The sequence below is a fragment of the Pelodiscus sinensis genome, chromosome 2, assembly GCF_052426305.1.
Source record: "Pelodiscus sinensis isolate ZL-2025 chromosome 2, ASM5242630v1, whole genome shotgun sequence".
NCBI classification, from domain to species: Eukaryota; Metazoa; Chordata; order Testudines; family Trionychidae; genus Pelodiscus; species Pelodiscus sinensis.
The window spans coordinates 72135446-72163345 of record NC_143053.1 but is presented as its reverse complement, the minus strand read 5'-3'; the positions used below and the strand labels follow the sequence as shown (position 1 = coordinate 72163345).

The window sequence follows — 27900 nt, the reverse complement described above, 5'->3', positions numbered from 1 at the left end:
CTTATTAGAAAATACAGCTATTATCGTTCTGGAAGCCATATTAACCAGTGAGTGAATGGGAGAGTACTTTGATTTTGCATGCACTCTTTTAGACCCTTTGTGTTCTTGCTTGGCAGATTTAGGGACCAATGATTTGCCTATGTCAAATGTGTCATTGCAAACCTTGTTTCTACCTCTTCATTTGCTGAGGGGGAACAATGGTGTTGAGACTTAGACAACATCACATACATTGCTGAGCACCCTTCCTGACTGAGAAAGACAGGAAGGTAATCTAAGAGCAGGCTCCATAAAAAAGAAATTTAGCCTGGCCATTCTGGGTATGTCTACACTGCAACTGGACATCTGTGGCTGGCACATACCAGATGATTTGGGATTGCAGGGCCATAGTCAAAGAGCTGTTTAACTGTACTGTAGATGTTGAACTGAGCTCTGGGAACCTCCCGTCTCACATGGTCCTAGAACCTGGGCTCCAGATGGATCCTGAATGTCTACACTGCAAGTAAACAGTAAGGATGTTAAAATGCATTTAATTTTGTAAACGTGTAATTGCTATAAATTTTAGCAGTTACGCTTTTACACGTGGGGGAGCACCGGCTTTTACCTGACCCCGTCTTCCCTGCGCTGCTGCCTCTCTGGGGAGGGGGGGGGGGGGGCAGCAGTGTGGTAGAGGCGGGGTAGGTGGCTCAGGGGGAGCTGGCTTAAAAGCTGGCTCCCGCATATACTGGCTCCCACCTGCCCCTCTCCTGCTGCCTCTCTATCAGAGGTGAGGGGATAGGCAGCTCCACAGGGTATATGCGGGGAGTCAGCTTAAAAGCCAGCTCCTTACACACACTGACTGCTGCCTGCCTCCCCCATCCTGCTGCCTCTGTAGAGGGGGGGAGGGAAGATGGCTCCGTGGGAGCTAGCTCTTTGTGTGTACCGCCTGCCCCCACATCCGTGCTGCTGTCTCTTTATCAGAGGTTGTGCCCACAAAAGCTCATGATACTATTTATCTATTTTTGTTAGTCTCTAAGATGCTAAAGGACCACTCTTTTTTTTTTGTTTGTTTGTTTGTTACAGACTAACATGGCTACCCCTCTATGACTTTTATACACAATTACCTGCAGAGAGAACCTCCTGAAGCAAGACAAACTGATTTTTAACAACCATCAGGAAGAAGGAACTGAGAGGGACTTGAGGCAACCTTTCTTTACACACAGTGGCATACAGCAACAGAAAGGATGCTTGAAGTGACCCAACAGGTACCACAGAGGGAAAGTTTCTGACGACTGTGCTCCTGGCGGGTACACAACAAGAGTGAAAAGTACTTCTGCAAACACTCAAAAAATAAAAACTGCAACACAAATGAACTGCAACACAAACTGCTTCAGGGACATCCATTGCAAGAAATATTCATAAACATCAAACCCTCTCTAATACTGAGGGACAAATTCTGACATTCTATTCATTTTTTCCCTTTAGTACTGAACATACTTCAATTAAAGTGACCTAGAATTTTGTAACTCTTCAATCTTTACTAAGGCAAAAATGGATAAGAAAATCCTCTGCCAAATGTGCAGCTCCTTTAAAAATGATTCAAAAATATTTTATGATATATCTTGTTTGGAATATACTCTATCAAATACACTTCATTATAAAATAATCCAAAGTTAGCTATTTAAATATAAATTATTTATAACAGTTGGTTTTTAAAGGTCTGCAACTCAACACGAAGTGTCAGTTTTTATATTTTGGAAACATTTAAGAGCTATAACTTTAGACGCATGGTAAAATGAATTCTTAAACTACATTTGAATTATATACACATTTGTTCAGTCCATAGGAACACACAATTTACTCTACTACAGGTTCTTTTAGTTTTCTCAACTAATTACTTAATATAAAAATAAGCTTCTTCTCAAGTCATGATAGAAAATCATGAATTGCTATTCCCTGTGAACTCCACTATAGACATGTTTTCTTTGCTAACAGGAATTTACATTTTGATTTGTGTGTTTCCCTTAAAAATGTCACACAGATAAAGTACAAAATTTTAATTGTGCAGTGGCAGGTGCAATTTATTTTGTTTAATCTCTGCTCTTGAACACATCATGGTGAAGCTATTGACTCAGGTAAATCAGGTAAAAGAAGACATAAAATACCATCTAGACTAGGGTATGCATGGAGAGATGTAATTACATGTATCATATTATTTTTTTAATACAAAATAGTGTGGTTAATCAGGTTAATGATGGCCTTCCAAAATTAACTTAAGAATGTTTTTAATGAGCTTCCTAGTGAACGTGCATAAAATGTTTCAATGTTAGAAATCTTTTAAAGAACTCTGTGAGGCTGTGGTGAATTTAGAGTTAGTGGGGCCCTGTGTTCAGCTTCATTTTGGGGGGCCCCCCTGGAAACCAGCCAAGAAAAAGAACATTCACTCTTTCTGCCTCTCCCATTTTCATTTTTTTCTCCATCCTTCTTCTATTATAGAAATAATAAGAAATAAATGAAAATCATGGGAGATACCTTAATTGTTTTTGTAGTCTAAATTTTTTTCCACAGACCACTTGAAAATTGCTGAGGGTCTTGGTGGACCACTTAATGTACTATTAGCTAACTATTGTAAAATGCTTTGGGTAAGAACGCTTTATAAAAATAGCATAATAACCATTCCTCAGTCCACCTGAATGGCGTTCTTGGAGCACAGTTTGAGAACTTCTGGTCTAGATGAAAGCTTGTATTTGCATTAAGCCAACATGAAAAATGTGTAAAAATAAAATGTATAGATGACGCATGAAAGGAAAAACAAAAGTTAACTTCCTCTGAAGAAACGTATTTAATTTGGGGGGAAAAAATCAGCTAGCTTCCTTTCTATATTTTTTCTCTACAAAATTGTCAATTAAGTCATCGTAAGTGTAAACAGGGTTTGAATCAATGCTTCCATTACAGCCATCTGGAATGAGAGAGAAATCCTGGGTGTGTTTATGTAAATTTGCTTAGGCCTGCTAGATAGTCAACTGTTAGATTGGTGTTTTGCCCATTGTAACCAATTTGGCTGTTATGGGGTCACAAACTGTTAACGCTAAATGGAAGAATTGTGAGATATGATCACCAGTGCTTGCAGTTATCGTGGGACTGCAGAAAAGTCAGACTTTATTTAACTCAGTTCAGAGGAGAGAAACTATCAGTGTAAAGAATCTCGGATGAACAAGGTTTTCTCTGCCAAAACTCTGTGAAGTTAACTGGGGGAAGGGCAGGACTCTGAAACTGCAGACTGCGTGCTCTCTAGGCATGACCTGTAAGACTGGTTACATCTGTTTCTTTCCTCCCTCCTTCTAATGACAAAACTACAGCAGACTCCATAAGGAGTCTTTTAATTATTTTTAAATTTACTCCAGTGGACGCTGGAATTTCTTGTGGCTGGTCTGTGCTTTGGGCCAAGAGCTGACTTCATTGAGAGCTGAAATCACTAGGTTTGGCTCAGTCAAATCCACCAGAAGGCAGCAGAGTGGCTGCAGCACGATGAGCAGCCAGCAGGGCGACAATGGAGAGGCGTAATGAGCAGTTAGCAGAGCAGTGGCAACATAAGCAGTGAGGTGAGATGAATGGCTAGCAAGGCAGCAGCAAAGAGCAATGAGCAGGTGGATGGTGAGCAACCAGCAGTGTGAGTAAGACGTTTCCTTATCTCCCCCGCACTTAGGCTGGGAGGTGAACTCTGCGGTTACACCTCTGAACTCTGGGTCTGCCTTGACCCATGGAAGTAACCGTGAGTGAGGTGCAGAGAAGGGTTGGGCATGTGAAGGGGATATTTACGTTGCAGGACTTAAGAACTTGAGAGGAAAAGAACATTGCTCAACCTACATGAGGTGGGACTTACTTATGATTTTGGTTATGAACTCTGTTTATGGTGTTTTCCCACATTAATGCCACATTACTTCCCTGTCCTTTTATTAAAGGTTTCTTTTCTACACTCAGACTCTGTGCTTGCAAGTGGGGAAGCATTGCCTCCCGGAGGCGCCCAGGGGTGCTGTGTGAATTTCCCAGGTTACTGGGTAGGGGCTCAATCCAGTTTTGTGTTAGATAGATGGTGAGGAACCCTTAGATATTGAATCCAGGCCTGACTGCTGCTGGTGCTACCTGGCAGAAGGATTACATAAGTAATAGTTTGTGAAGAGGCACTTTCAATTATCAATACTGCTGAACTTGTCAAATGTTCCTCCCTACTTTCTTAGCCCCCCCCAGTCTTCTCTGCAGAGGGACTGCTCTACCCCCTCCCCAGAGTGGCTGCCCCCTGCTGAAGTCCCTGGCCCTGGAGGCCCCATATTGGGAGAGGGGCGGGTGGCGTGCCAAGGCACGGTATGTTTAATTGTAAATCTGCCTCTGCCGTGAAGCTGTTAGACATATACTGTACCATTCCTTCTCCATTCTTCTATAGCAACATTAATTTATTTTAAAAGCATCAAGGTCTTTTGTTTTGAATGTGTGAAATTTTTTTCCATTAAGTTCCTCTAATAGTCTAATATACTCTCTCCCCTTGTGTTTTTTGTTTTAGCAGATGTTGTATATATGACATTACCTGGATTTTATATCTTATATGTATTCTGTTGCCAAAATTGAGTACATAAAATTAAGAGAAGTCATTGGCCTGGATTACCCTCTTGAAGGAAAATTACAATAGCCAGTGCAGTTGCAGGGAAGGAAAGTTCCCTGTAGGTATAACTGCTCTGGGACTATTGGAGAGAAGATCTGTAGAAAAGATAATTCAGATTCATATTTTCTTTTTGAAGAATCTCTGTAGTACAGGAAGAGAGATGTGACTGTTATGTTCTTTGCACATACATCGGCCTTCTTTTCATGACTCAGGAATTCCTCTTTACTCATGTTAGGTCTCTTTGGCTGTGTCCGCTGCAAAGACAACCCCTTGGTACTGAATCTCAGAGCCTAAGTCAACTGATTTGGGCTTATGAGCAGTGTGCCCTCTAACCTGTATCGCAGCACAGCTTCACAGGTGATTAATCAACCCTCTGCTCAGGGCTGACTGACTAGGCAGGTCTGATGAATCACCTATGAAGCTGTGCAGCCACTCAGCTTACAGGTTGCTTATGAGGCTAGAAATAGCACTGTAGGAGTTAGGGCTCTGGCTGAAGTCTAGGATCGGAGACCCTTCCTTTGCTGGGTTTCTTCTGCACAGAAGGGTTATAGTTTGGTATAAGGTTCTCTCTATTCATGGAGAGGGGACTGACCTTTGCCATATGAAAAAAAATCCCCTGTGATCTAGTTTCAGCTGGCATTGCTAAATGCACCTTTACAATGCAGTAACAATACTTTTTTGTATATCAAAGCAGATCACTTTCATATACAATTGAGAACATCTGTTAATGTGCAGATTACCTATATAAAAGGAAAGTGCAGATGTATTGCAGACGTGAGAACATTCTGAATGTTACTCTGTTTTGAACAACTCAGCTAAAGAAGACAGAGGTGCTGTTTTGTGATTTCCCTGAAGGTGATGGACCCCTATTCTGCCCCAAACTCCTGCCCTGTTCCCTCCCCATCTCTTCCTTTCCCTACTCCTGTCCCACTGCATGCTGCTGAACAGCTGACCATGCAGGTGGGAGGCTCTGGGAAGGAAGGATGCTGAGCACCACTTTTTTTTTTTCCTGTGGATGCTCCAGCCCTGGAACACCCAGGGAATCAGCACTTATGATAGGGCATATTAGCTGTGCATGACTGTTATCTGCTCGCCCACAAAATCCATTTGAATTAGTAATAGCAGACTAAAGGAATGCTGAAAGGATGCTGGCTGCAGGGTGATTTGTGTCAGTCCCCGTAATACACGAGATTCGAAGGGATGCCGGAAAGGATGAGACCACAACTGGGGGTTTCAAAAAGCACAAACGGATTTTATTTTGATGATGCCAGACAATCATCAGAACAAAAATTAAACAGATTGCCAGACAACACAAAACAATTCCCTGAGGCTTTTCTAAATCACAATAATTCCCAATAACTGCCCAGGGGTTAGGAACAGTTGAATTAACACTGGTATTGTCCATAGGGCTGATTATTTACACAACTTTATACAAAAAAATAGTAAAAAACCTAAACCACAACTATTTATAAACTAACTTAGTAACTTTTTAGCCACTGTCACTTGACAAGCAATAAGGACAGCTAAAAAATCAATTAGGATAGGGATGATGGCGGCGGGGGGGGGGGTTATACCAGTTCTGGAGACAGCAGGAACACAAGTACCGGTCGCATGCTCATAAACTGTCTCCACTCGGGTCGACCAACTCGGAGTACGCTCAGTAAGACTCGAGAGCGGGGGGTGCAAGGCATCTGGATGGCCAGGCATTCACTCAATACGAATCCCCAATGAGAGAGGGGCTGCCTGCCTGTTTTATTGCCTGTGAACTTATCACCCCATAGGTTGGTTTTTGCTGCAGTGGGTGGAGTAGCAGGCCTGAGCACAAGTCAGCCCATTGGCTGATCTTTCACTGCAATGGGTGGAGCGAGCAGGGGAAGATTATTAATTTACATGCCCTTATATGGAAAACACTCCACCTCACAGACAGAGCCCCCTATACCAGCCTTAGAGGTATTACAGGCTATGGCTCCCTGCGACGGGCAGCCATTTCTGATGTTCTGTCTCAGACAATTTGTAGCAGATAAATCAACTAACAGGTAGGATAACTGGCTGTCCTAATTTTACCAAATGATGCCTACATTCTCCAAAGAGTAAGCATAAATATGGTGCATAGACTTTAATAATACACTTTTGCACTTGAATAGCTACTTCCATCAGAATGTGTCAGTGCTTTACAAACACTAATGAATTAAGCATCTCTGAAAGGAAGGAAGAACTATTCCTGTTTACAGAAGAGGACAGTGAGACTGAGCAGTTAAGTGATTTTTTTCACATAGTTGTATAATGGCAGAAGCCAGTTCTGTCAACAAAACAAAAAGCAGCATATAAACTGGCTTTGTTGACAATAAAGGAAGGGGAAAAGAAAAAGAGTGGAAGTTTTTTGTTGCCAAAACTGGGCGTTTTCCCATACAAAAGTTGCAGTAGGGTGTGCACATGCTCACTATTTTATTGCTAAAAAGCAGTTTTTGGTGACAACACTTGGTAGTTTAGACATACCATAAGCTTTTCGTTGTCAGATGCAGGGCCTAGATAATATGAACTGGAAAATTTGATAACTGCATTGTTCTGTTCATTCCCTTTCAAGCTTCTGGCATTGGCTGCTATCAGCAGAGAGGATACTAGTGGGCTAGATGGACCATTGGTCTGACCAAGTACAGGCAGTCCCCGGGTTACGTACAAGATAGGGACTGTAGGTTTGTTCTTAAGTTGAGTCTGTATGTAAGTCGGAACTGGCGTCAGCTGCTGCTGAAACTGATCAAAATTCAACCGCGGCTGAATCTGGATGCCAGTTCTGACTTGCATACAGATTCAACTTAAGAAACCCAGGCGTCCCCAAGTCAGCTGCTGCTGAAACTGATCAGAGGCTGATTCCAGGAAGCCTGGGGCAGAGCAACTCTGCCTCAGGCTTCCTGTAGTCAGCCGCTGGTCAGTTTCAGCAGCGGCTGACTTGGGGACGCCTGGGGCAGAGCAGCTGGGGTGCTGCTGGGTTGCTCCAGTAGCGCAGCTCCTCGGCGCTACTGGAGCAACCCAGCAGCACCCCAGCTGCTCTGCCCCAGGTGTCCTGATTCAGCCACTGCTGAAACTGACCAGCAGCGGCTGAATCAGGACGCCTGGGGCAGAGCAGCTGGGGTGCTGCTGGGTTGGTCCGGAGCGGCGCTGCGGGACCAACCCGGCAGCCCCCAGCTGCTCTACCCCAGGGGTAGGCAAGAAAAGCCTGGTCTGCTGGGGGGGGGACACTAGCTGTACCCCCCCCCCCAGCATACCAGGGAGACGGGGGTGGCGGGACCGCCCAAGTCCTCCACGGCTTTGCTCCGTCTCCCTGGTCTGCTGACCTGGGAGACGCGGAGCAAAGCCGCAGAGCACGCGGGCAGTGGGACAGTCCAGGTGCTCCTGTCCCCCTGGTCTGCTGGGGGGGGGTCCAGCGGCTTTGCTGGACCCCCCCAGCAGACCAGGGGGACAGGAGCAAAGCCGCCCAGGCGGCAGGGGTCCCGCCGCCTGGGCGGCTTTGCTCCCGGGCAAATGAGCAAGCCGCCCAGGCGGCGGCTTTGCTCGGGTGTCCCTGGTCTGCTGGGGGGGGGGGTCCAGCGGCTTTGCTGAACCCCCCCAGCAGACCAGGGAGACCGGGAGAAGCTTTTCTCGCCCCGGAGGACACGGGTGGCGACCCGCCGCCCGTGAGCTCCGGGGCGAGAAAAGCCCTGTTCATAAGTGCGGATCCAACATAAGTCGGATCCGCGTAAGTCAGGGACTGCCTGTATGGCTGTTCTTGAATTATTAAAGCTACTTGATGCATGCCTACGTGTGCTACAGTCAGACTCCCCAGTTGCCATATAGACATACTTTAATTGCTACTAAAATTCTCTGTCTCAGGGGCTGTCTAGACTGGCCAGTTTTTCCGGAAAATCAGCTGCTTTTCCGGAAAAACTTGCCAGCTGTCTACACTGGCCGCTTGAATTTCCGCAAAAGCACTGATTTCCTACTGTAAGAAAAGCGTTTGTGCCAATCTAGACGCTCTGTTCTGAAAAAGCTTTTAACGGAAAACTTTTCCATTAAAAGCATTTCCGGAAAATCATGCCAGTCTAGACGTAGCCTACAGGAAACACAGTTTTGGTAGTAGCATTCCCCATAGTATCCTATTAGTAAATCTCATCCTAATGTGGGATCACTCCAAGAGTTAGACAATGCATTTGGCATGACTTTTCTTAATTCTTGGCTTCCTTGCAGAGACTGTCAACAAATTAGTTCTTGTTAAGACAATGGTTGCTCTGAGATCACATGGACACTTTTGCACTGAGAAATGGATTTGAGACAGGTCACAATTCTGTTTAATTTTAACAGGATCCAAGTCAGACTAATCAGCAGTTATTGTAGTGTCCTGTGATTTCCTGGACAATACAAATTATATTGTCTATCAGGCCTTTAAAAGGAATAATAATGCATACAACTTGCCATCTCCCAGACACTTCAATTTAAACACACAGTTTTATTAACTACACATACCGTATATAGATTTTAAGTGTAAGTAATGAGGCATAAAATCAGATATAATAATTATACAAGGATAATAAAGCTAAAACACAACAGGTGCCTAACTTAACTATCTATGTTAAATTGAAAGTAAAGTTTTCTCATCAAATTCTTTCAGCAGACTTAATGACCAAACTTCTTAGGTCAGTGCCCCTCTTCCAGTCCAGTGGCTGTTTCTTTTGTCCATTCAGGTGCAGTGAGAGGAGCTTCTTTTATGGATGTAAAATCCTTTTGAAAATATTAACTGGTTAACCAGCTTATTATGGTGCACTGTGAGTGGTGGGTTGCTGGAGCAACCCCCCAACTATAGCATGCCATGGGCAGAGGGCTGCTTTTGTCGGGCAGGGCCCACCAGCTGCAGTAAGGTGCAGTAGGCATACCTGCAGCACTGGTTAACTCAGTGTTTCTTAAACTGCGTTCCACAGCATACCAGTGTGCTGCGAGGCAGTCGGAGATGTGCCACGGAGAACAACAGAATTAAAAATGGCCACCCTCAAAGGGGCAGGTGACCTTTTTTCTCAATAACTTCCCCCCCAACTTTTTTTTCCTCAGTGAAAAACCCATGGTGTGCCCCATTAAAAAAAATTGTGCGGTGTTTCTTGGTCTTAAAATGTTTAAGAACCACTGGGTTAACTGATTACCTTGGTAAGCATGCCAATAAGGTATGCTGGCATGTTACCCCTTTACATCCGCAGTTTGTTGGAAAGTCTGTCCCTGATTTTTATAGTTCCATCCTTTCATCTGAAAAGCATTGCCAACTGGGAGCACAGAGAATCACTGTGGATGAGAACTCTATGCTATTTCTTTCTAAGATGTATATTTTTGTTTGATCACTGCCACTTTTCCTGTCAAAGAATAGCAACTTTTATGAATAGTGACCTTCAGCCTTATTCAACTGTGGCTGAGGCATCAGCTACCTACCACTTGATTTCTGAGGAACTGGTTTGGCCACTTTCCCTATATCCCTGAAAACATTATTATCATGATCTCAGCTTATGTTTCTAATTTTACATGTGATATGCATTTGGGACTTTTCAGTTTAGAAAAGAGGAGACTGAGGGGGGATTTGATAGAAGTATATAAAATCATGAGTGGTGTGGAGAGGGCAAATAAAGAAAAGTTATTTATTAGTTCCCATAATAGAAGAACTAGAGGACACCAAAATGAAGTTAATGGGTAGCAGGTTTAAAACTAATAAAAGAAAGTTCTTCACACAGCATATAGTCAACCTGTGGAACTCCTTGCCATAGGAGGCTTGAAGGCTAGGACTATAATAGAGTTTAAAGGGAAGCTAGATAATTTCATGGAGGTTAGGTCCATAAAAGGCTATTAGCCAGGGGGTAGAAATGGTGTCCCTGGCCTCTGTTTGTCAGAGGCTGGAGAAGGATGGCAGGAGACAAATCACTTGATCATTGTCTTCGGTCCACCCTCTGTGGGGCACCTGCTGCTGGCCACTGTCAGCAGACAGGCTACTGGGCTAGCTGGACCTTTGGTCTGAGCCAGTATGGCCGTTCTTATGGCATGTAATTAATGAGCAAGTTACAAGCATTTAAATTATCTCTCATGGGACATGCAATGTTACTATCATGTGTCGGGTGAGAGCACATGGATACCTTCCATTACAATCCTAGAACCACTTCCTTTTACAAAAACCTGGTTTGAAAACAGATGATCCTTACCCCGATCCCGTAAAACCACAGAGAGCCAGGTGATCTTGTGGCAGCTGTCACAGCCCTACACAGCAGCCTGCCTGCTACACAGGGAAGAGGGTGACTGCAAGGTAGCAATGAACTGAGCTGCCCAGTAGATTGTGTAACTCAGGGGTGGGCAAAAGGGCCTCCGCGGGCTAAATATGGCCCACCAAGAAGGTTGATCCAGCCTGCGGTGGCCCTGCCACTCCTCTGCCCCCAAGCCAATTATAGCCTAGGGGCAGGGGGAGCACAGGAAATTTCCTCCGCCCTGCAAGGAGTGTGTGATACTTAAAAGTGCCATGTGCTCCAGGCAGGGTAGGAGGAGACTTTGTGCGCTGCCCCTGCCCCATCAATCAGGGCCTAGGGATAAGGGAAGCAGGCAAAGTTTCCTGTACCCTGCCCCCACCCTGCAAGGCGTGCATGGTGGCTGGAAGCACCACGGGCTTCTGGCAGGGCAGGAGCAGACTTCCTGTGCTCCCCCAAGCCCTTGCTTGGCCTGAGGTTGGGGAGGAGGGAAGGGAGCAGAACTCTCTCATGGTCTGTGGCTGGGGAAGCAGGGACATATCCGGGCCCCGACCCTTCCCATGTGGCCTGGGGCTACTTAAAAAATGTCTGAAGTGGGCCAGGTAAAAAAAATTATTGCCCATCCTGCTGTCACCAAGCCCTTGAAAGGCCCAGTGACCAGCTGGACCCAGTCCCACGCGCGGCCTCTAGGGGGCAGCAGGCACAAGGGCTGAGAAGTGCGCGAGACAGGTACAGGCGCCCTCTGCCGCCCTCCTCACGCCTCTGCCCCTCCCCAGGCTCCCAGCTCCGCAAAGGCGAGCAGATCCCAGCCCTTCGCCAACTCTCACGCACCCATCCTGCGCGTGCGCATACTAAGGGGGAGCGGACGCACAAGTTCCACAGCGGACTTGCTCTGCGGAATACGATAAACGAATGTCTCCCCCGCGCCACGTCACGCGTATTCCCGCACGCCTAGCCAATCAGAAGCTGCTGTGCCGCGGGCGCCAAACTGGAAAGGAGGGGGCGTGGCAGGAAGGGTGCAGACCCCGCCCGAGAAACGGGGAACTGGAGTCAGTGCGCTTCTCTCCCCCCCCCCCCCCGGGGCATCTCTGTCACGTGGCAAGGGAGCGGCTGTGGCAGCACAGGGGGCGATGGCCAGTAGGAAGGTACCGGCGCGTGAGCGGCGCGGGGCCCGGTGGAGGAGGGCGGGGGCGGAGTCAGCCGCGCGGGCGTCAGTTGTGCAGCGCCGAGCGCAGCGTGGGAGCCTCGGCGCAGGGGGCGCCGGTGAGAGACACCTGCGAAATGTACCGGGGGAGCGACATTGCCCGGGCGGCTCGGCCTGCCCCCCAGCACGGGTGTGCCCCTCGCTTCCCGGGGTGCTGCTGTCCCTTGGGAAGTGCGTTCCGCTCTCTAGCCGGAAAGCGGCAGGCAACGTAAGAGCTGGCCATTGCCACTATGCTGCGGGGATTGCAGCGTATTTATCTTTAACGGACACAAGTGAACCCTACTGTGGCCTCTCTTAAGCGCTTGCAGAGCCCACGCTTGCTGTTTAACCTCTGGTAACTTGTAGAGGGGTCTTGCAAGAAAGCTTGGAGCCCTGGCCCCCTGAGTTCTGTGCATGGCATTATCACTATCCGAGGACTTGTCCAAACATGCACATGCTTAACTTTAACTTTATCTTCAGATGGTGTCTAAGGATAGGCTTAAAGTTCATGCACAAGTGCTTACAAAATTGGCAAATCCTATAAAAAAAAACCCCGACCAGTTATCTCAATATGCTGCAAACGTCTTTGGTATAGCCAAAGAATAACAGCATTTTGTGTGAAAATGATAGTTCAACTTTATGTTCTTTTCAGCTTGCAACTATATGTTTTGTGCACAATTGCTTCCAAATAGCAGGCTGCCTCTTCCTCTCCTTTCACCCTATGTAGGTGCTCAGGTTAATGATTCCCCCCATTATAATAAATAAGTCTTGTAACATTTCCCTGTCCGGCTGTGTGAACGTTGATAGTTCCCAAGTTTGGGTCTATAAAACTGCAGTGCTCATTAACCAGCCAATTAGATTTTCTTCTTTTTCTTTCATCAAGAAGCAAAAAAAATGCAAAAAGATTTACCCAGCTGTAGGTTTCTGTTCTGAAATTTTAGTATAGTTCTTGACATTTTCTTTGGTTGTGGATAAGGCTATGTCTACACTCTACACTGCATAGCTTTTCCGGGATACCGTATCCCGGAAAAGCTATGCCGCATCCAAGGAACGCGTCTGCTTTTTTTTTTTTTTTTGAACAATTTCCAAAAAAGCGGTTGCATTCTTTCACCATCCCTGTAATCCTCATTATATGAGGAAGAAGGGATGTGTTGAAAGAGGAGGTTTTTCCAAAATTTGGCTCCGTATGGACAGGCCAGATTTTGGAAAAGCCTCTTCTGAAAGAAAAGCGGAAAAAGATACACACATTGCGAGTCACAATTTGCATATCTTTTTCCAACTTTTCTTTGCAGTCAAGATATAGCCTAAGAGGGCTAGTGCAATTTTTGGAAGCATTAACAAGGTAATATTGGGTAGCCCTAGCTTGAGTATATTTTGTCTGTATTGGCACTGGTATGATTTCTACTGAGATTTCTGCAACAATTCAAGAAGGAGGTCAGTAATGTAGCCTAAAATTTTATTTAAAGTGAATTTAGAAACACTGTATTATACCGCTTTGAGTTCAACTCTGCTGGCAACAGTATTTGCTACCTGCTTCAGATTTAGAGCCTCTACACAGTCAGCAGACCACTGGTGGTCTATGGCTGCTTTGAGGTGGGCTGTAGTTTGAACTTAACATCCACTGCAGTGGGGAGTCTGCCCTGGCGATTCAGCCTTGCACCGGCACCCCCAAGGTTGGAGTGCCAGCTTCCTGCTGGGGGAAGGGAGAAAGCCCCAGCCTCCCCATCGGATCTGGTTCATAGGAAAGAAGCAGAGCTTGAAGTGCCTCTGCGTGCTCCCCCTCCCGCAGCTGGGGAAACACCAGTGCAGGGACATGCTGTCTTAGAGGCTTTCTTCTCTGCTCCCATTGGCTAGAATCTGGCTAATGGGAGAAGCGGGAGGCTGTAGCTGGGAGTGCGGGGAAAGGGGATGCAAAGGCTGATTAAGTGCTCTCCTTCCCCTCACATCCAGTAGGGGCATCTCCATTATCCTCATGCACTCCCCCGCGCTACTCCTGCACCCTTCCTCCTGGTCAGGCTCTGCACGTACCCTTCCTTCTGCCCCCTCTCCCTGGTCAGAAATCCTACTCACAGCTTGCTCCTGTACCCTACCTCCACCCCAGACCTTGCATCCTCACCCCACCCACATCCCACACCTCCATTCCTATTCTACTTGCTGGCTGCCCTGTCCCGCACACTGAACCCCTCATTTGTGGTCCCACCCCAGAGCCTTGGGAGAGGGAGGTCCACAATATCCACCAACCTCAGAACACCAAAGAAAAGGTAAACTGGTCTATGGGAAGCCTTGAACCTCATTCTTTTCTGTCTTCCCTCCTCCTCAGCCCCCTGAGGGACTGAAATGTCAGGAGAGTGAGGTGTCTCACTTGGGGGACACATCAGTGGGTGTTGGAGATTGTGGGGTTTTTTTGTTTTTGTTTTTTGCTTTTCATTTGTGGTCCCTGACTGATTTTTTTTTTCCTGTGGGTCAGTGGCACCTGACCCCAAAAAGGTTCCCTGCCATAAATAAAGACAATGTTGAAACCTTTTGTGTTATTTAAAATGAAATTTGGTAAACTAAACATTAGAAACTTAAAGCATTTAATCTGTTCAATAATTTCGATTAATACTCCCTTTCTTACTGGTTAAATTAAACCATTCTCCCTAGCTGCAGCACTAGCAAAATGGCTCAGGTGTAATTTAATGGCGAGTTTCCATTAGTAATTGGTGGTCCACAGGTGTAATTTAATGGCGAGTTTCCATTAGTAATTGGTGGTCCACAGAAAGGTTTGTTTTGTGCATGGGGTGGACCACGGGCCAAAAAGTTTGAGAATCACTGCTCTAGAAAACATAAAGACCAGTGGTAGTGACCACACATCTGTACATCTACAAGTATCAGATCTAGTCTGTTTGAATTTTATTAACATTGTGCTAAAGGTTCTGATTATGCAAGCATATAGAAATCCTTTGAAGATCTATACAGAAGTTAAAATGTAGTTAAACTCGCATATTTAACAACATTCATAAGGTCTCATGGCTGCATTGCTTGCAAATTAATTTGGAGAGGGATGGTTCTTGCCGGAGATTTCTTATAGGGAGTTCATTTTGCCGAATTTATGATTCAGTGCATGTGCATGAAGATGTCCACCCTATTTTTTCCTCATTTGTATTTTCTCCCCAAAGACTATTGAGGTACCCTGTTTTTCATAGATTGTGTATAGTTCCTTTTATTCTTATTAACCTTGACACACAACCTGTATTCTTCAGTTAAGGCTTGTGTTAGGGAAAAAATGTGCCTCTAGGGCAGAGCTGGGCAAAAGGCGGTCTGGGATTGGATGCAGACCAGGGGTCAGATGCAGCTCAGGAGCCAGATGCAGCCCACCTAACTCTTTGATCCAGCCTGCTGACTGCATCTGGCCACTTTCTATTTATATCCTGCTGCCATCGAACTTCCAGGCATTGGCTCAGGCAGCAGGATCCTATTCAAATGACTCACAGCTCCTAGTCATGGTGCTACCCTGATGGAGCAGGAGCCACAAGCCCTTTAAATAGCTGCAGCAACCCCAGGCAGCTGCCAGGCAACACGGTAGCGGGAGGGCTGGAGATGCAAGCCCTTTGCTGTGTTTTTAATTCAGAGCCTCAGACAACTCTGGGGTAGGGCTAATCTCCACCCTCATGTGTCCACCCCAGGCTCTGCCCCTTCTGGAGGTGGGAGGGGGGAGCTGGTGCGTGACCACATACCAAAATTAATTAAATGACCCCCCCTTGCAAAAATTATTTCCCACCCCTAATCTAGGGCAATATGTGATCTAAAATTACTCTTACAAATAATTTCTTGGAATACCATCCATTGGTACACCTGTTCCCATAATTCTGTGGCACAAGGTCATTCTTTAGTCATTTACCTATGTCTTAGGTTAGCATTTCTTAAGCTGATGGCCTAGTATTGCTAAGCTAAAATTTTAGGATGCGTTTTCCCTATAGAGAATGATCGAAGCTGCTGCTGTCTATCTTCCACAGTTCGAATTAATAGGTCTAGTTAAGACAGCTAATTTGAATTGAGAGGGGCACTCCTGTTCATGCTGGTAGTCCTGCTTCCTATGGAGTAAGAGAGGTTGAAGGGAGAGTTTCTGCGTTGGACTTCCTGCAGTGTGAATAACGCTAAAAGTCGAGTTAAGCTACTTTGACTTCAGCTACGCAAATAATGTAGCTGAAGTTGCGTCTCTTAATTCGACCTTTTCCCATAGTGTAGACGTACTCTGATAACCCTTACATTTCAGCCCCATTTACTTAGATACCCAGTGAAATTAATACATCTAACTACTAATCAATATTATACTTCTACAATCTAAATCTATTTAGCATACAGTAACTATACATAATGTGACATGTTACTCATAGCATCACTCAAACAAATGATAAAATGAAGTAATTGACTACAGTAAACTGGAAAAGGTTCAAAGAAGAGGTATGACAATGATTAAAGAACTGAAAAACATCTTACAGTGAAGATACTGTTTACAGTCTGTTAAGCTGAGTAAAGTGATAGTTATGGGGTGAATTGATCGATCTTTTGGTATCTACATAGGAACAGAAAATTAAAGTATTCTTCTATCTAGTAGAGAAAAGGTATGACATGATCCAAAGGTTAGAAGTTGAAGCTAAACAAATTCATACTGGACATAAGGTGTAACTTTTAATAGTGAGGTAAATTAGCCAAAGGTTCTGGTAGATTCTCCATCACTAGAAAAGTTTAAATTAAGTTTTGATGTTTTTCTGAAGGAAATGCTCTTGTTCAAACAGGAATTAATTCAGGGGAGTTCTGTGTCGCGATGTTAAATGTAGATTAATTAACTAATCACATAGTTGATGGAAATCCTATCGGCTATTCGATTAGTCGATAAGGGAGCCTCTGTCTTTGAACTGTAGCAAGAGCCCTACCAGGCTCTTGCTTCAGTTCAAAAGCAGACACCCTCAGGGAGCACAGGGCCTGTATTTTTCCCCTGACCCTGCGTGGGGCTTCCGCTTTTGAAATGCACAAGAGTCCCATCAGGGCTCTTATGCTTTTGAAATGTACAATCACAGCAGAACCGGAGTGAGGGGAGACTGCTTCAGTCCCTGCTCACGCCGTTTCCTGCTGTGCCTCTACCTCCCTGTCCCCCGCATAGATGATGCTGGGGGGAATAGCTTGTAAGCCAGTTCCCCCCCAGCACCAGCTCCTGCTCCCTCTGCCTCTCTCAGATAGAGGCAGCAAGGGGCGGGGGGCAGCGACTAGTGGACTAGTTGTTTATGTCCCTAGTTCAATGGGCTGTTTTATGCAGGTCAGACCATAATTGATTAGTGATGGGAAAGCTAGGCAAAAAAAAAATAGATTTTTAAATAAAGATTAAAGGAAGGGTCAATGGCACATGATAACAGGGAGGCTGGTCCAAAAGCAAGGGCAATGGTTTCATTCATCTGGAATTTAGTTGTAAACAATATTTTGACTATTTAGGGTGGGGTTTAAGATGAAACCTTGCCATTGAGTTTGAGGGAAAACAGTTACTTTTATAGTAATAGAAAATTATTTTTCAGAAACTCATCAGTACTCTTATTTTTATTCTCATGTGCAGTATTATATATGTGTGTGTTGGGCTTGCGGATCATATTTTGCCCAGGCCTGAGTTAGCTGGTGACATCTCTAATACTTACAGCCCCATAATCTCTTACTTTGGCCATGTCTTGTGCCAGAAAAGCTCAGCATGCAAAACTGCAGCTCGAATTTTCAAGACTGTCATTGAGACATCAAAATAAGTAGCCAAGTTTCAAAAAGTTGAGCACATTCAATACTAAAGCTGTATTGAAAGCCTTTTGCTATCTATGGGTGTTCTGAGGTCTTTGACAATGTCCACTCTTACTTCAATGAGTAGTGCCTTCAATAACTCTTGATGTCATGGTTGATAACAGAGTAACAAGTTGATACTCATTTGAGTGATCTTGTCATTCTTTCTTTGATTCACAGTCAAGTCAGTCATTGGGAACTAGAACCTTTTTTAGTAAGACAACTCAGAGTTAAATACTACTCCAGAGTTGAATATAGGTGGCAGAATTTGGCTCTGAGAGTATGCAAGTAGTTCTGTTGATTTAGGTGGGATTGTTTGCAAACAATTTACTTGACATGAGCCAAAATGTGCAGAATTGGGTTTGTTTATGACACTAACAAAATGGGTGTGCTATATTAAAGGTAGGCAACCATTATGCCTCATGCTATATTCTATGCACTTACTTTAATCATTATTTATCTTTTGAATTTTCTGTTCCTTCTCGTGTAGACTGGCTGACCATTTATTTATCTGGAAATGATTATAGGCATGATGGTTACAGGATTAGCTTCTAAATCAATTACATAGAGGGACTGATTATGATTCCACTTAAATGGCAATACAACTTTTGACTCCAGTAGAAGGAACAATACCACAGACAAAGTCTAATGCCTTCCTGAATGGAAGCAGCAAATATTTTCCATCAAAGTAAGCCATCAAGCATAAGCACTTTACTTTTTTTTATGTATGACTTCAGAGGCCAGCTTTTTGTCTTCAGAAGTTCTGTGCAATGTACTGATATTTAACATATTTTTGCACTGCAATAAAATTTTATTTCATGAGGAACACATTAGGAGTATTTTTAATTTAGCTTTCTTGAGCCTGATTCAGCGACTTTTCATGCCAGATGTTCTGTTTCTTCATGCATAACATTCAACAGATTACGCAAGATCTTATTGATGTGTCCAATTTTCATGCCAGAGAGAAAGATAATTTTATTGCAATCTTGTGACTAAAGAATAAGAAAATTCACTGTTACTGCTGTATTTCTTGTGGGAACAACGTGTCCTCAGGATGTTTTGTTACAAATATTTAGAATGGGGTGAAAACAGGGAAAAATATGAATCAGACTGGGGTGTGGAGGAAAGAAACAAAACTTTAAAATTCCCCAGTCTTTTAGACTATAATACCGTGGGTAGGTTTCTGAGGGCCTAAGATACCTTTAATTTAGTGATTGTTTTAGTTTTGCAGCACCTGTAACAGCTTACAAGAAATTGTCCTAACTTGTAGCAAGACACATATTAAAACCCTAATATAGGAAGGACAAAATGTATCTAAATCTCATTATACCTAGATTTTAGTAAGGCATTTGATACGGTCTCACATGATCTTCTTATCAATATACTAGGCAAATGCAATTTAGATGGGGCTACTATAAGGTGTGTGCATAACTGGCTGGATAATTGTTCTCAGAGAGTAGTTATTAATGGTTCACAGTCATGCTGGAAGGACATAACAAGTAGAATTCTGCAGGAGTCTGTTTTGGGACCAGTTCTGTTCAATATCTGCATTAACTATTTAGATGATAGCATAGAGCGTATGCTTATTAAGTTTGCAGATGATACCAAACTAGGAGGGGTTGCAACTGCTTTGGGCGATAGTCATAATTCAAAATGATCTGGAAAAACTGGAGAAATGGTCTGAGGTAAACAGGATGAAGTTCAATAAGGTCAAATGCAAAGTACTCCACTTAGGAAGGAACAATCAGTCTCTCACCTACAGAATGGGAAGCGACTGTCTAGGAAGGAGTACTTCAGAAAGGGATCTAGGGTCATAGTGAACCACAAGCTAAATGTGTCTCAACAGTATAGCACTTGCAAAAAAAAAGCAAACTTGATTCTGGGATGCATTAACAGGTGTGTTGTGAGCAAGACACAAGAAGTCATTCTTCCGTTCTACTCAGTGCTGATTAGGCCTCAGTAGGAGTATTGTGTCTAGTTCTGGGCACCACATTTCAGGAAAGATGTGGAGAAATTGGAGACGGTCCAGAGAAGAGCAACAAGAATGATTAAAGGTCAAGAGAACATGCGATATGAGGGAAGATTGAAAGAACTGGGCTTGTTTAGTTTGGAAAGGAGAAAACTGAGGGGACATGATAGTTGTTTTCAAGTATCTAAAAGGGTGTCACAAGGAGGCGGGAGTACAGTTGTTCTCCTTGGCCTCTGAGCATAGGACAAGAAGCAATGGGCTTACACTGCAGCAAGGGAAGTTTAGGTTGGACATTAGGAAAAACTTCCAAACGGTCAGGATAGTTAAACACTGGAATAAATTGCCTAGGGAGGTTGTGGAATTTCCACCACTGGAGATATTTAAGAGCAGGTTGGAAAGACATTGATCAGGGATAATCTAGATCCGTGGTCACCAACCTGTCGAGCGCGATCGACTGGGTGATCGGGAGTGCCTGACTAGTCGATTGCGTAGTGTTTGGGGGGTCCCCCCATTTCTCCCCACCCCCAAGAAGCACCGCTACCTGCCTCCCAATAACATTGGAGCTAGTACCAGTTTCTCGCGGGGTGGATGGAAGTCCTGCAACTACAGGCAGTCCTCGGGTTACGTACAAGATAGGGACTGTAGGTTTGTTCTTAAGTTGAATCTGTATGTAAGTCGGAACTGGCGTCCAGATTCAGCCGCTGCTGAAACGGATCAGTTTCAACCGCGGCTGAATCTGTATGCCAGTTCTGACTTACATACAGATTCAGCTTAAGAAACCCAGGCGTCCCCAAGTCAGCTGCTGCTGAAACTGAACAGCGACTGATTCCAGGAAGCCTGGGGCAGAGCAACTCTGCCTCGGGCTTCCTGTACTCAGCGCCGGTCAGTTTCAGCAGCGGCTGACTTGGGGACGCTTGGAGCAGAGCAGCTGGGGTGCTGCTGGGTTGCTCCAGTAGCGCGGCTCCTCGGCGCTGCTGGAGCAACCCAGCAGCACCCCAGCTGCTCTTCCCCAGGCATCCTGATTCAGCCGCTGCTGAAACTGACCAGCAGTGGCTGAATCAGGACGCCTGGGGCAGAGCAGCTGGGGTGCTGCTGGGTTGGTCCGGAGCAGCGCTGCGGGACCAACCCGGCAGCCCCCAGCTGCTCTACCCCAGGGGTAGGCAAGAAAAGCCTGGTCTGCTGGTGGGCGGCACTAGCTGTACCCCTCCCCCCAGCAGACCAGGGAGACGGGGGTGGCGGGACCGCCCAAGTCCTCCACGGCTTTGCTCCGTCTCCCTGGTCTGCTGACCTGGGAGACGCGGAGCAAAGCCGCAGAGCACGCGGGCAGCGGGACAGTCCAGGCGCGCCGCGGCTGTCCCACTGCTGGCGTGCTCCGAGGCTTTGCTCCCCATCTCCCTGGTCTGCTGGTCAGACCAGGGAGACGGGGAGCAAAGCCTTGGAGCACGCCCGCAGCGGGACAGCCCGGGCGCGCTTGAGCTGTCCCGCTGCTGGCGTGCTCCGCGGCTTTGCTCCTGTCCCCCTGGTCTGCTGGGGGGGTCCAGCAAAGCTGCTGGACCCCCCCAGCAGACCAGGGACACCCGAGCAAAGCCGCCGCCTGGGCGGCTTTGCTCGTTTGCCCTGGAGCAAAGCCGCCCAGGCGGCAGGACCCCCGCCGCCTGGGCGGCTTTGCTCCTGTTCCCCTGGTCTGCTGGGGGGGGGGGGGTCCAGCAAAGCCGCTGGACCCCCCCAGCAGACCAGGGGCAAATGAGCAAAGCCGCCCAGGCGGCGGCTTTGCTCTGGTGTCCCTGGTCTGCTGGGGGGTCCAGCGGCTTTGTTGGACCCCCCTAGCAGACCAGGGAGACCGGGAGAAGCTTTTCTCGCCCCGGAGGACACGGGTGGCGATCCGCCGCCTGTGAGCTCCGGGGCGAGAAAAGCCCCGTTCGTAAGTGCGGATCCGACATAAGTTTTGGCTTTTCTTTGTAACTAAGTTCTAGGCCCATGGAGTTTCTCCATGAGTATATTTTGTTACCTTCCCATCTAGTCATTATGCCTGCAACAGGAATATTGTTGTAATAATAAAAGTTCTGTCTTTTCTTTTTATTGTATGCCCTGATTTTTATTTTAGGGGTGAGATTTCCCAAATTATCTTTCCCCTGATTTCTTTATCAACATTTGTGTGGTGGCAGCAGAAGTTTTATTCCCAAGATCTAGGTTTTTAAGATATTGGGGGAAGTTTTATACCAAAGCCTAGTAGATAAGGCTTTGGGGTACACTTGCTGGCCCCCACTTCTGCATTTAGCATGCCAGAGTGTGGAAGGAGCCATGACACCATCCCTCTCATAAATAAAGACATTGCTGAAATCTTTTGTGTTTGACATCGTAATTTATTTAAAAATGAATCCTTGCCGACAAGCTCCCAGTTGGGGCCAAGCCCCCATCTTGCCACAGCATCATAACACTCCTGCACCCCTTCCTCAGACTCCAAATCTGAGCCTATCATACACTGGAATCCCTGTCCTTAGCCTCTCATATCCCCAAGTTCCTGCACCCCCATATGCTCAGTCTTCTACCATAACACTCATGCACCATCCATATACTGCAAATCTGTGTTCTGAGCCCATCATACTCCCAACCTCCCTGCCCTGAGCCCCTCACATACCCAACCCAAATTCCTGCACCCTCTCATCTACAAGCCTGTGGCTTGCTCAGCACCCCAACCCGCCACCTGAACCCAACACTCCCCCGCCTGGAGCCCCCTCCACAAGCCAGCATCGTGCATCCAAATTCCCTCCCAGAGCTTGCACCTCTCACTGCTTCCCACACCCAAATCCCTCATTCCCATCCCAGAGCCCACACATCCTCTCTCAACCCAGTGAGGGTGTGGCTAGACTATAAGAGTTTTTCCGGGAAGAACTCTTCTGTGCCCACGGATGCGTTTGTTCTTCCACTTTTTTTAGTGGAAGAGCAAACATGCTCTTTCGGCAATCCCTGTGTATCTCGTTCCAAGAGGAATAAGCAGGCTTCCAAAGAAAGGGCCAAATGTTGGAAAAACCTCTTCCTACAGAAGAATTAAAAAAAAAAAAAAAAGCGGCAGTGTAGCCGTACTCTGAGAGTGTATAAGGGCTGGGGATAGCAAGTGATGGAGAGGAGAACAGAGAGGGCAGGGCTTCAAGGAAGGGGTAGAGTTTTGGGGGAAGGATGGAGTAGATCTTGCCTTGTTCTGACATTTAAGAAGTGATCTTGGGTGTAAAAAGGTTGGAGAGCACTGATTTAGATGGTGCTTGGTCCTGCTGTGAGGGCAGGGGACTGGACTCGATGACCTCTCAAAGTCTTTTCCAGTTCTGTGATTCTATGATTAGCTATTAAGGAACTGCCTTCCCATAGGGTATTTCTAAACTACATCCCTTTTTCAATAAAGGGATGTAAATTAGACATACTGAAATTGTAAATAAAGTTGGGATTTGAATTTTCCATGCTTCATTTGCATAATGGCTGCCGCGGGTTTTTATTTTTTCCCCAAAAAAACCGTGGTCAAACCTCATTTTTGGTTACAGGTTCTTTCGAAATGGAGAATTTCTGTCAAAAGATCCCCATCTTGACTGTGTGTTTTTTCCGAAAAACTGCTTTTCGAAAAAAAGCTTCAGCCGCCATTATACAAATGAAACACAGAAAATTTAAATCCCAGCTTCATTTACAATTTCGATATGTCTAATTTACATCCCTTTATCGAAAAAGGGATGTAGTTTAGACTCATTCATAGAGAGCAGTATGACTAAATTGCAATAAAGGACAATGCCTGGTCTGGGTCAGGTGATGAGCTTGCAGGGGGTCAGGCTGTAGGACTACAAAATTGTTGTGCAAACATTAGGAATGTAAAAGGTTAAATGGTTCTGATTAACCGTTAGGGGTTGGAACATATATAAAGCCTATTTCAATTTTCTCCTGTAGATCCTGCAACATGTAACCACTCTAATTTTAGTGGTTATATGGTTACATTTTTAACCGCATTTTTACATCCCTAGTAAACTTTTGGACCTAGACTCTGAGACCCAAGAGGTCTCAAAGCCTGGTCCCAGACCCAGATGTCTGTACTGTACTTTTACAGCCCTTGAGCCCCACCCTGAGTCACCTGAGCAAGGCCAGACATGGCTGTGTCTTGCATCTTTTATCAGCATGGAGATATAAGTTTTCTGTCAACTGAAACATGTTAAAACTGCAACTTGCCTTCTCTGTATTAATGCACGTGTTTTTAAAATCCATCTCTTCTTCCTAGTGTAGATATGACCTCTTCATTCAGCTAAACTGCCTCTCTGGGGACAGGAGTGTGCTTTATAAAGTAGCTTTTACTCCACATCTCATTTTAGCACACAACTCCTGACTCAACTATAAAATATCGATTCTATCACCATTGCCCTATTATTCTGCTCTTACAGCTTTCTTCTCCATTGAATTTTTATTTTCTTCCCCCTGTGCTACACATCAGATGGAAGCATCTGATTTCTCTGTGCCAAGAAACTTTACTATGAGTTCAAGGACAATGTGAGCAAGAAATTTTAATAGCAAGCTGTGTATCTCTTTCTCTAGTTTTATATGAAATCCAATAAACACAGTAATGGAAATGGATTAAAAATTCTGTTTTACAAATCCTTCTTGGCTTTTGTTTTTAATCTGGCATAAAAAATCCAGTTGAGTGTAAACTCATGAATAAATTGCAATGTTCCTGCTGGGATGATGGCATGAAGACAGAATTTAATTTAAAAAATAGAAATTTTTCTCTTCAGCAACAGAAATTTTTGAATAACTTCTTTTTGATTTCCCATGATGACTATTTAATCGCTAATTACCAGAAATCATCAGGACTGCAAAGGCAAACTTTCTTTTCAACAATTATACCAGTATATTCATTTACAACTTGAAAGGGTTGTGAAATAATTAATTCTTCTTTGAGGAGTGTCCCAGTGGGTGCTCTCCCTTAGGTATATGGGGTGCCACTGTACCTCTAGTTGGAGAATTTAGCAGTTCCTTGGTAAGCTATGCACATGGAGCAGCTGGCATGCACCACTGCGGTTATTCTCCACATATAGCTAACCGTCCCTTCAGTGCCTTCTCTGCGGCAACTGCTTCAGTCGGAATCAATAGCTGCCCTCCTGATATTTTTCAAATTTGTTAGATTAGAGTTAGTCTTGTTGTTAAACTAATCTAGTTAACAATCTAACTCTTATATTTTTTAAAAAAAGTAGTTTTGGGCGTCTTCCCCTTTGGCTGTTTTTCTTCCTGTGATGCTTGGTTCTCCAGGTTTGAAACTGCCTATCCTGTCATATAGGGGCAGCAAGAGGAGGGAGAAAAGGGAGTACTTCAAAGCGGCAGCTCCTCACTGAGCCCAGGGTTAGCTTGGGACACCCCGGCTGACCCCAGACTGTACCTGGAATTTCAAAGCTGGCATGCCACTGGGAGCCCAGGGTCTCCCCAGCTAACCCTGAGCTCAGTGCAGCACTGCCACTTTGAAATGCTGCGTGGAACCCAGGATCAGCTGGGGACTCTTGTGCATTTCAAAGAGGAAGTGAAACATGGATCCTGGGGCCAGCAAGACTTCCCAGTAGCCCTGGACTCCATGTGGCATTCCAACTTCAAAATTCATAAGAGCTCCCACTGGGGCTCTTGTATATTTCAAAGGTGGAACATGGAAGTGGCTATCAGCTAGTTGATGGAAATTCCATTGACTACTCTACTAGTAAATTAATTGCTAGTTAACATCCCTACTCTCTGCTTAAAAGCCAGTTCCCCATGAGCACCGAATCCACCTGCCACCGCACTCCCCACGCTGCTGCCTCTGATAAAGAGAGAGCAGCGCAGAGGGTGAGGGGGATAGGCAGGATACTGAAACGAGCTTTCAAGTAGGCTCCATGCACATGCTCGATCCGTGGATCCACCTTCCTCTCCCCTCCCCCCTCACACTTTCTCCTACAGAGATGGGAGGATCAGGCAGGAGCTGGTGCTGGGAGGAGCTGGCGGCAGCAGCAGGCAGGGGCGGCTGCCACGAAGCAGCCTCTGTCCATGGTGGCCCGGGTCCGACACGGACAAAGGCTGCCTCGCAGCAGCAGCTCCCATCTGTGGGGGCTCTGAACTCTCTATGGACAGGCGCTGCAGCCATGGAGTAGCCTCTCTCCATATGGAGCTCGGACCCTCCACAGACACATCAGAGGCATCAGCGCAGGGTGGCAGGCAGCTGGTGTGCGGGGGGAGCTGGTTTTTAAACTGGCTCCCCTCACGGACCAGCTCCCGCCTGCCACCCCATGCTGCTGTCTCTGATAGAGAGGCAGCAGTGCAGGGTGGCAGCGGGCTCTCCAGGGTTGGGGCTGGAGCACACTGGCTGTTGGCCCTGCCTCTGGAGACTATCGAATATTTGTGTAACCACTTAAGATTTCATGTGGTTACATGACTATACAATTACATAATATCTTAATATACCTAGGCTGCATATATATTTATAATGACCTTTTTTGGTATAATATAACAGTAGGATTTATAACATTTTCCCTATAGTTTTGAAATGAAGCACATTTTACGTCTGCCTTTAACTTGGAGAGTACAATAAGCTCCTGGCTGAAAACATATGTACCATCATCTGAGTAGTTCTTAATGATTCATGGGAATATGAATTGCTTAAACTAGTGTGAAATTCTGAAGACATTGGATATGCCATTATGTGCTACTTATACCACCTGTTCTCAAACTTCACAACCTGCTGTACCATATCTAACAATGACCTGTAATGGCCATACCACCGTAATAACTTCAATTAGTTGCAGTCCATGTGCCACTAGTACTGTTTGTATAACTATCTGAGAAATATTTATGTAGATTAACCATGTATTTTTAAAGTGGGAAAGCATCACTAAGATAATGTGCCTGCATGATACAGAATTTCATTCAGTTCCTGCAGTGGAGGCAATTACTTAGTCATGAAATGTATTGCTCTTAGTCATTCCTATTAAGGATAATTAGAAAATGCTGTCTAGCTGAAATGACAGGTGGTGTTTATACTCACAGATTATAAGGTAGTTATTGGTGATAAAATTTCCTTTGGATGTTATGATCAATGTTTTATTCTTGGTAAGTGTTTTTGGATCTGTAATGATTGCATGGACTTCAGTTTCCCATCTCGCAGATTAATAGAGTCCAAGGCCAGAAGGGGCACTGTGATCATCTATCATGACTTGTATAATGAAGGCCATAGAACTTCACCAATATAGTTAGTTCCTTTTGAGTCTAAAGCATCTTTCTTAAAAAGGAAAAAAAAAGGAAATGGCCAGTGATGGAAAAACCATCATGAGCCTTGTTAAATTGTTACAATGGTTAATTTACCCTTACTGTCTTATTCCAGTCTGAATTTGTCTCGCTTCAGAATCCATCTTTGCATCTTGATACACGCTTGTCTGAGATATCAAAGAGCCCATTATCAAATGTTTGCTCCCTGTGTAATTACCTGCAAACTAGAGATGTTAGATATTATGTAATTGAATAATTTATGTAACCGCATCAAAATTTAGTGGTTACATAACTATTCGATAGTCCCCCGGGGGCAGGGCCAGCAGCCAGTTGCGCTCCCAGCCTCACTCCTAGGGAGTCCCTTGTCACCCCGTACTACTGCCTCTGTATCCGAGGCAGCAGCGTGGAGTGGCAGGCAGGAGCTGGCCTGCCAGGAGAGCCAATTTAGAAAGCCCAAGCTCCCTGCAGACAGGCTACTCAGGCATCTCACTGAGTAGCCTCCTCTGCCACCTCACCTCCCCCCACCACACGCACACATGCTGCTGCCTCTACCCAGAGGCAGCAATGTGGGGGAGAGGTGGAGCTGGTGCTCGGGGGTGAGGAGCCAACTTTTAAGCTAGCTCCCCACTGACACCGGTTCCCGCCTCTCCCGCACCTTGCTGCCTCTGCCTCTTAATCCTGACAGGATTAACCAATAAGCCTAGTTTTATGAATTAATCATATTGTTCACTACATGTTGACATCCCTATTGCAGACTAATTACACCTTAACCTTTTGTTTAAAATAAACAGATGGCGCTCTTAGAGTCTATTACACTTAAAGTATATTTTCT

General features: G+C 45.4%; 1 protein-coding gene across 1 annotated transcript in view; it reads left to right on the top strand.

The window, feature by feature from the left end:
- The first annotated feature begins 11878 nt into the window (after nucleotides 1-11878).
- SPIDR (scaffold protein involved in DNA repair) overlaps nucleotides 11879-27900 on the top strand; it is a 353411-nt gene continuing 337389 nt past the window's right edge. The window contains exon 1 of the mRNA XM_075920729.2: nucleotides 11879-12017. Coding sequence (XP_075776844.2) covers nucleotides 12003-12017 — 15 coding nt within the window. The 5' untranslated portion in view covers nucleotides 11879-12002. The remainder of the gene's footprint in view (nucleotides 12018-27900) is intronic.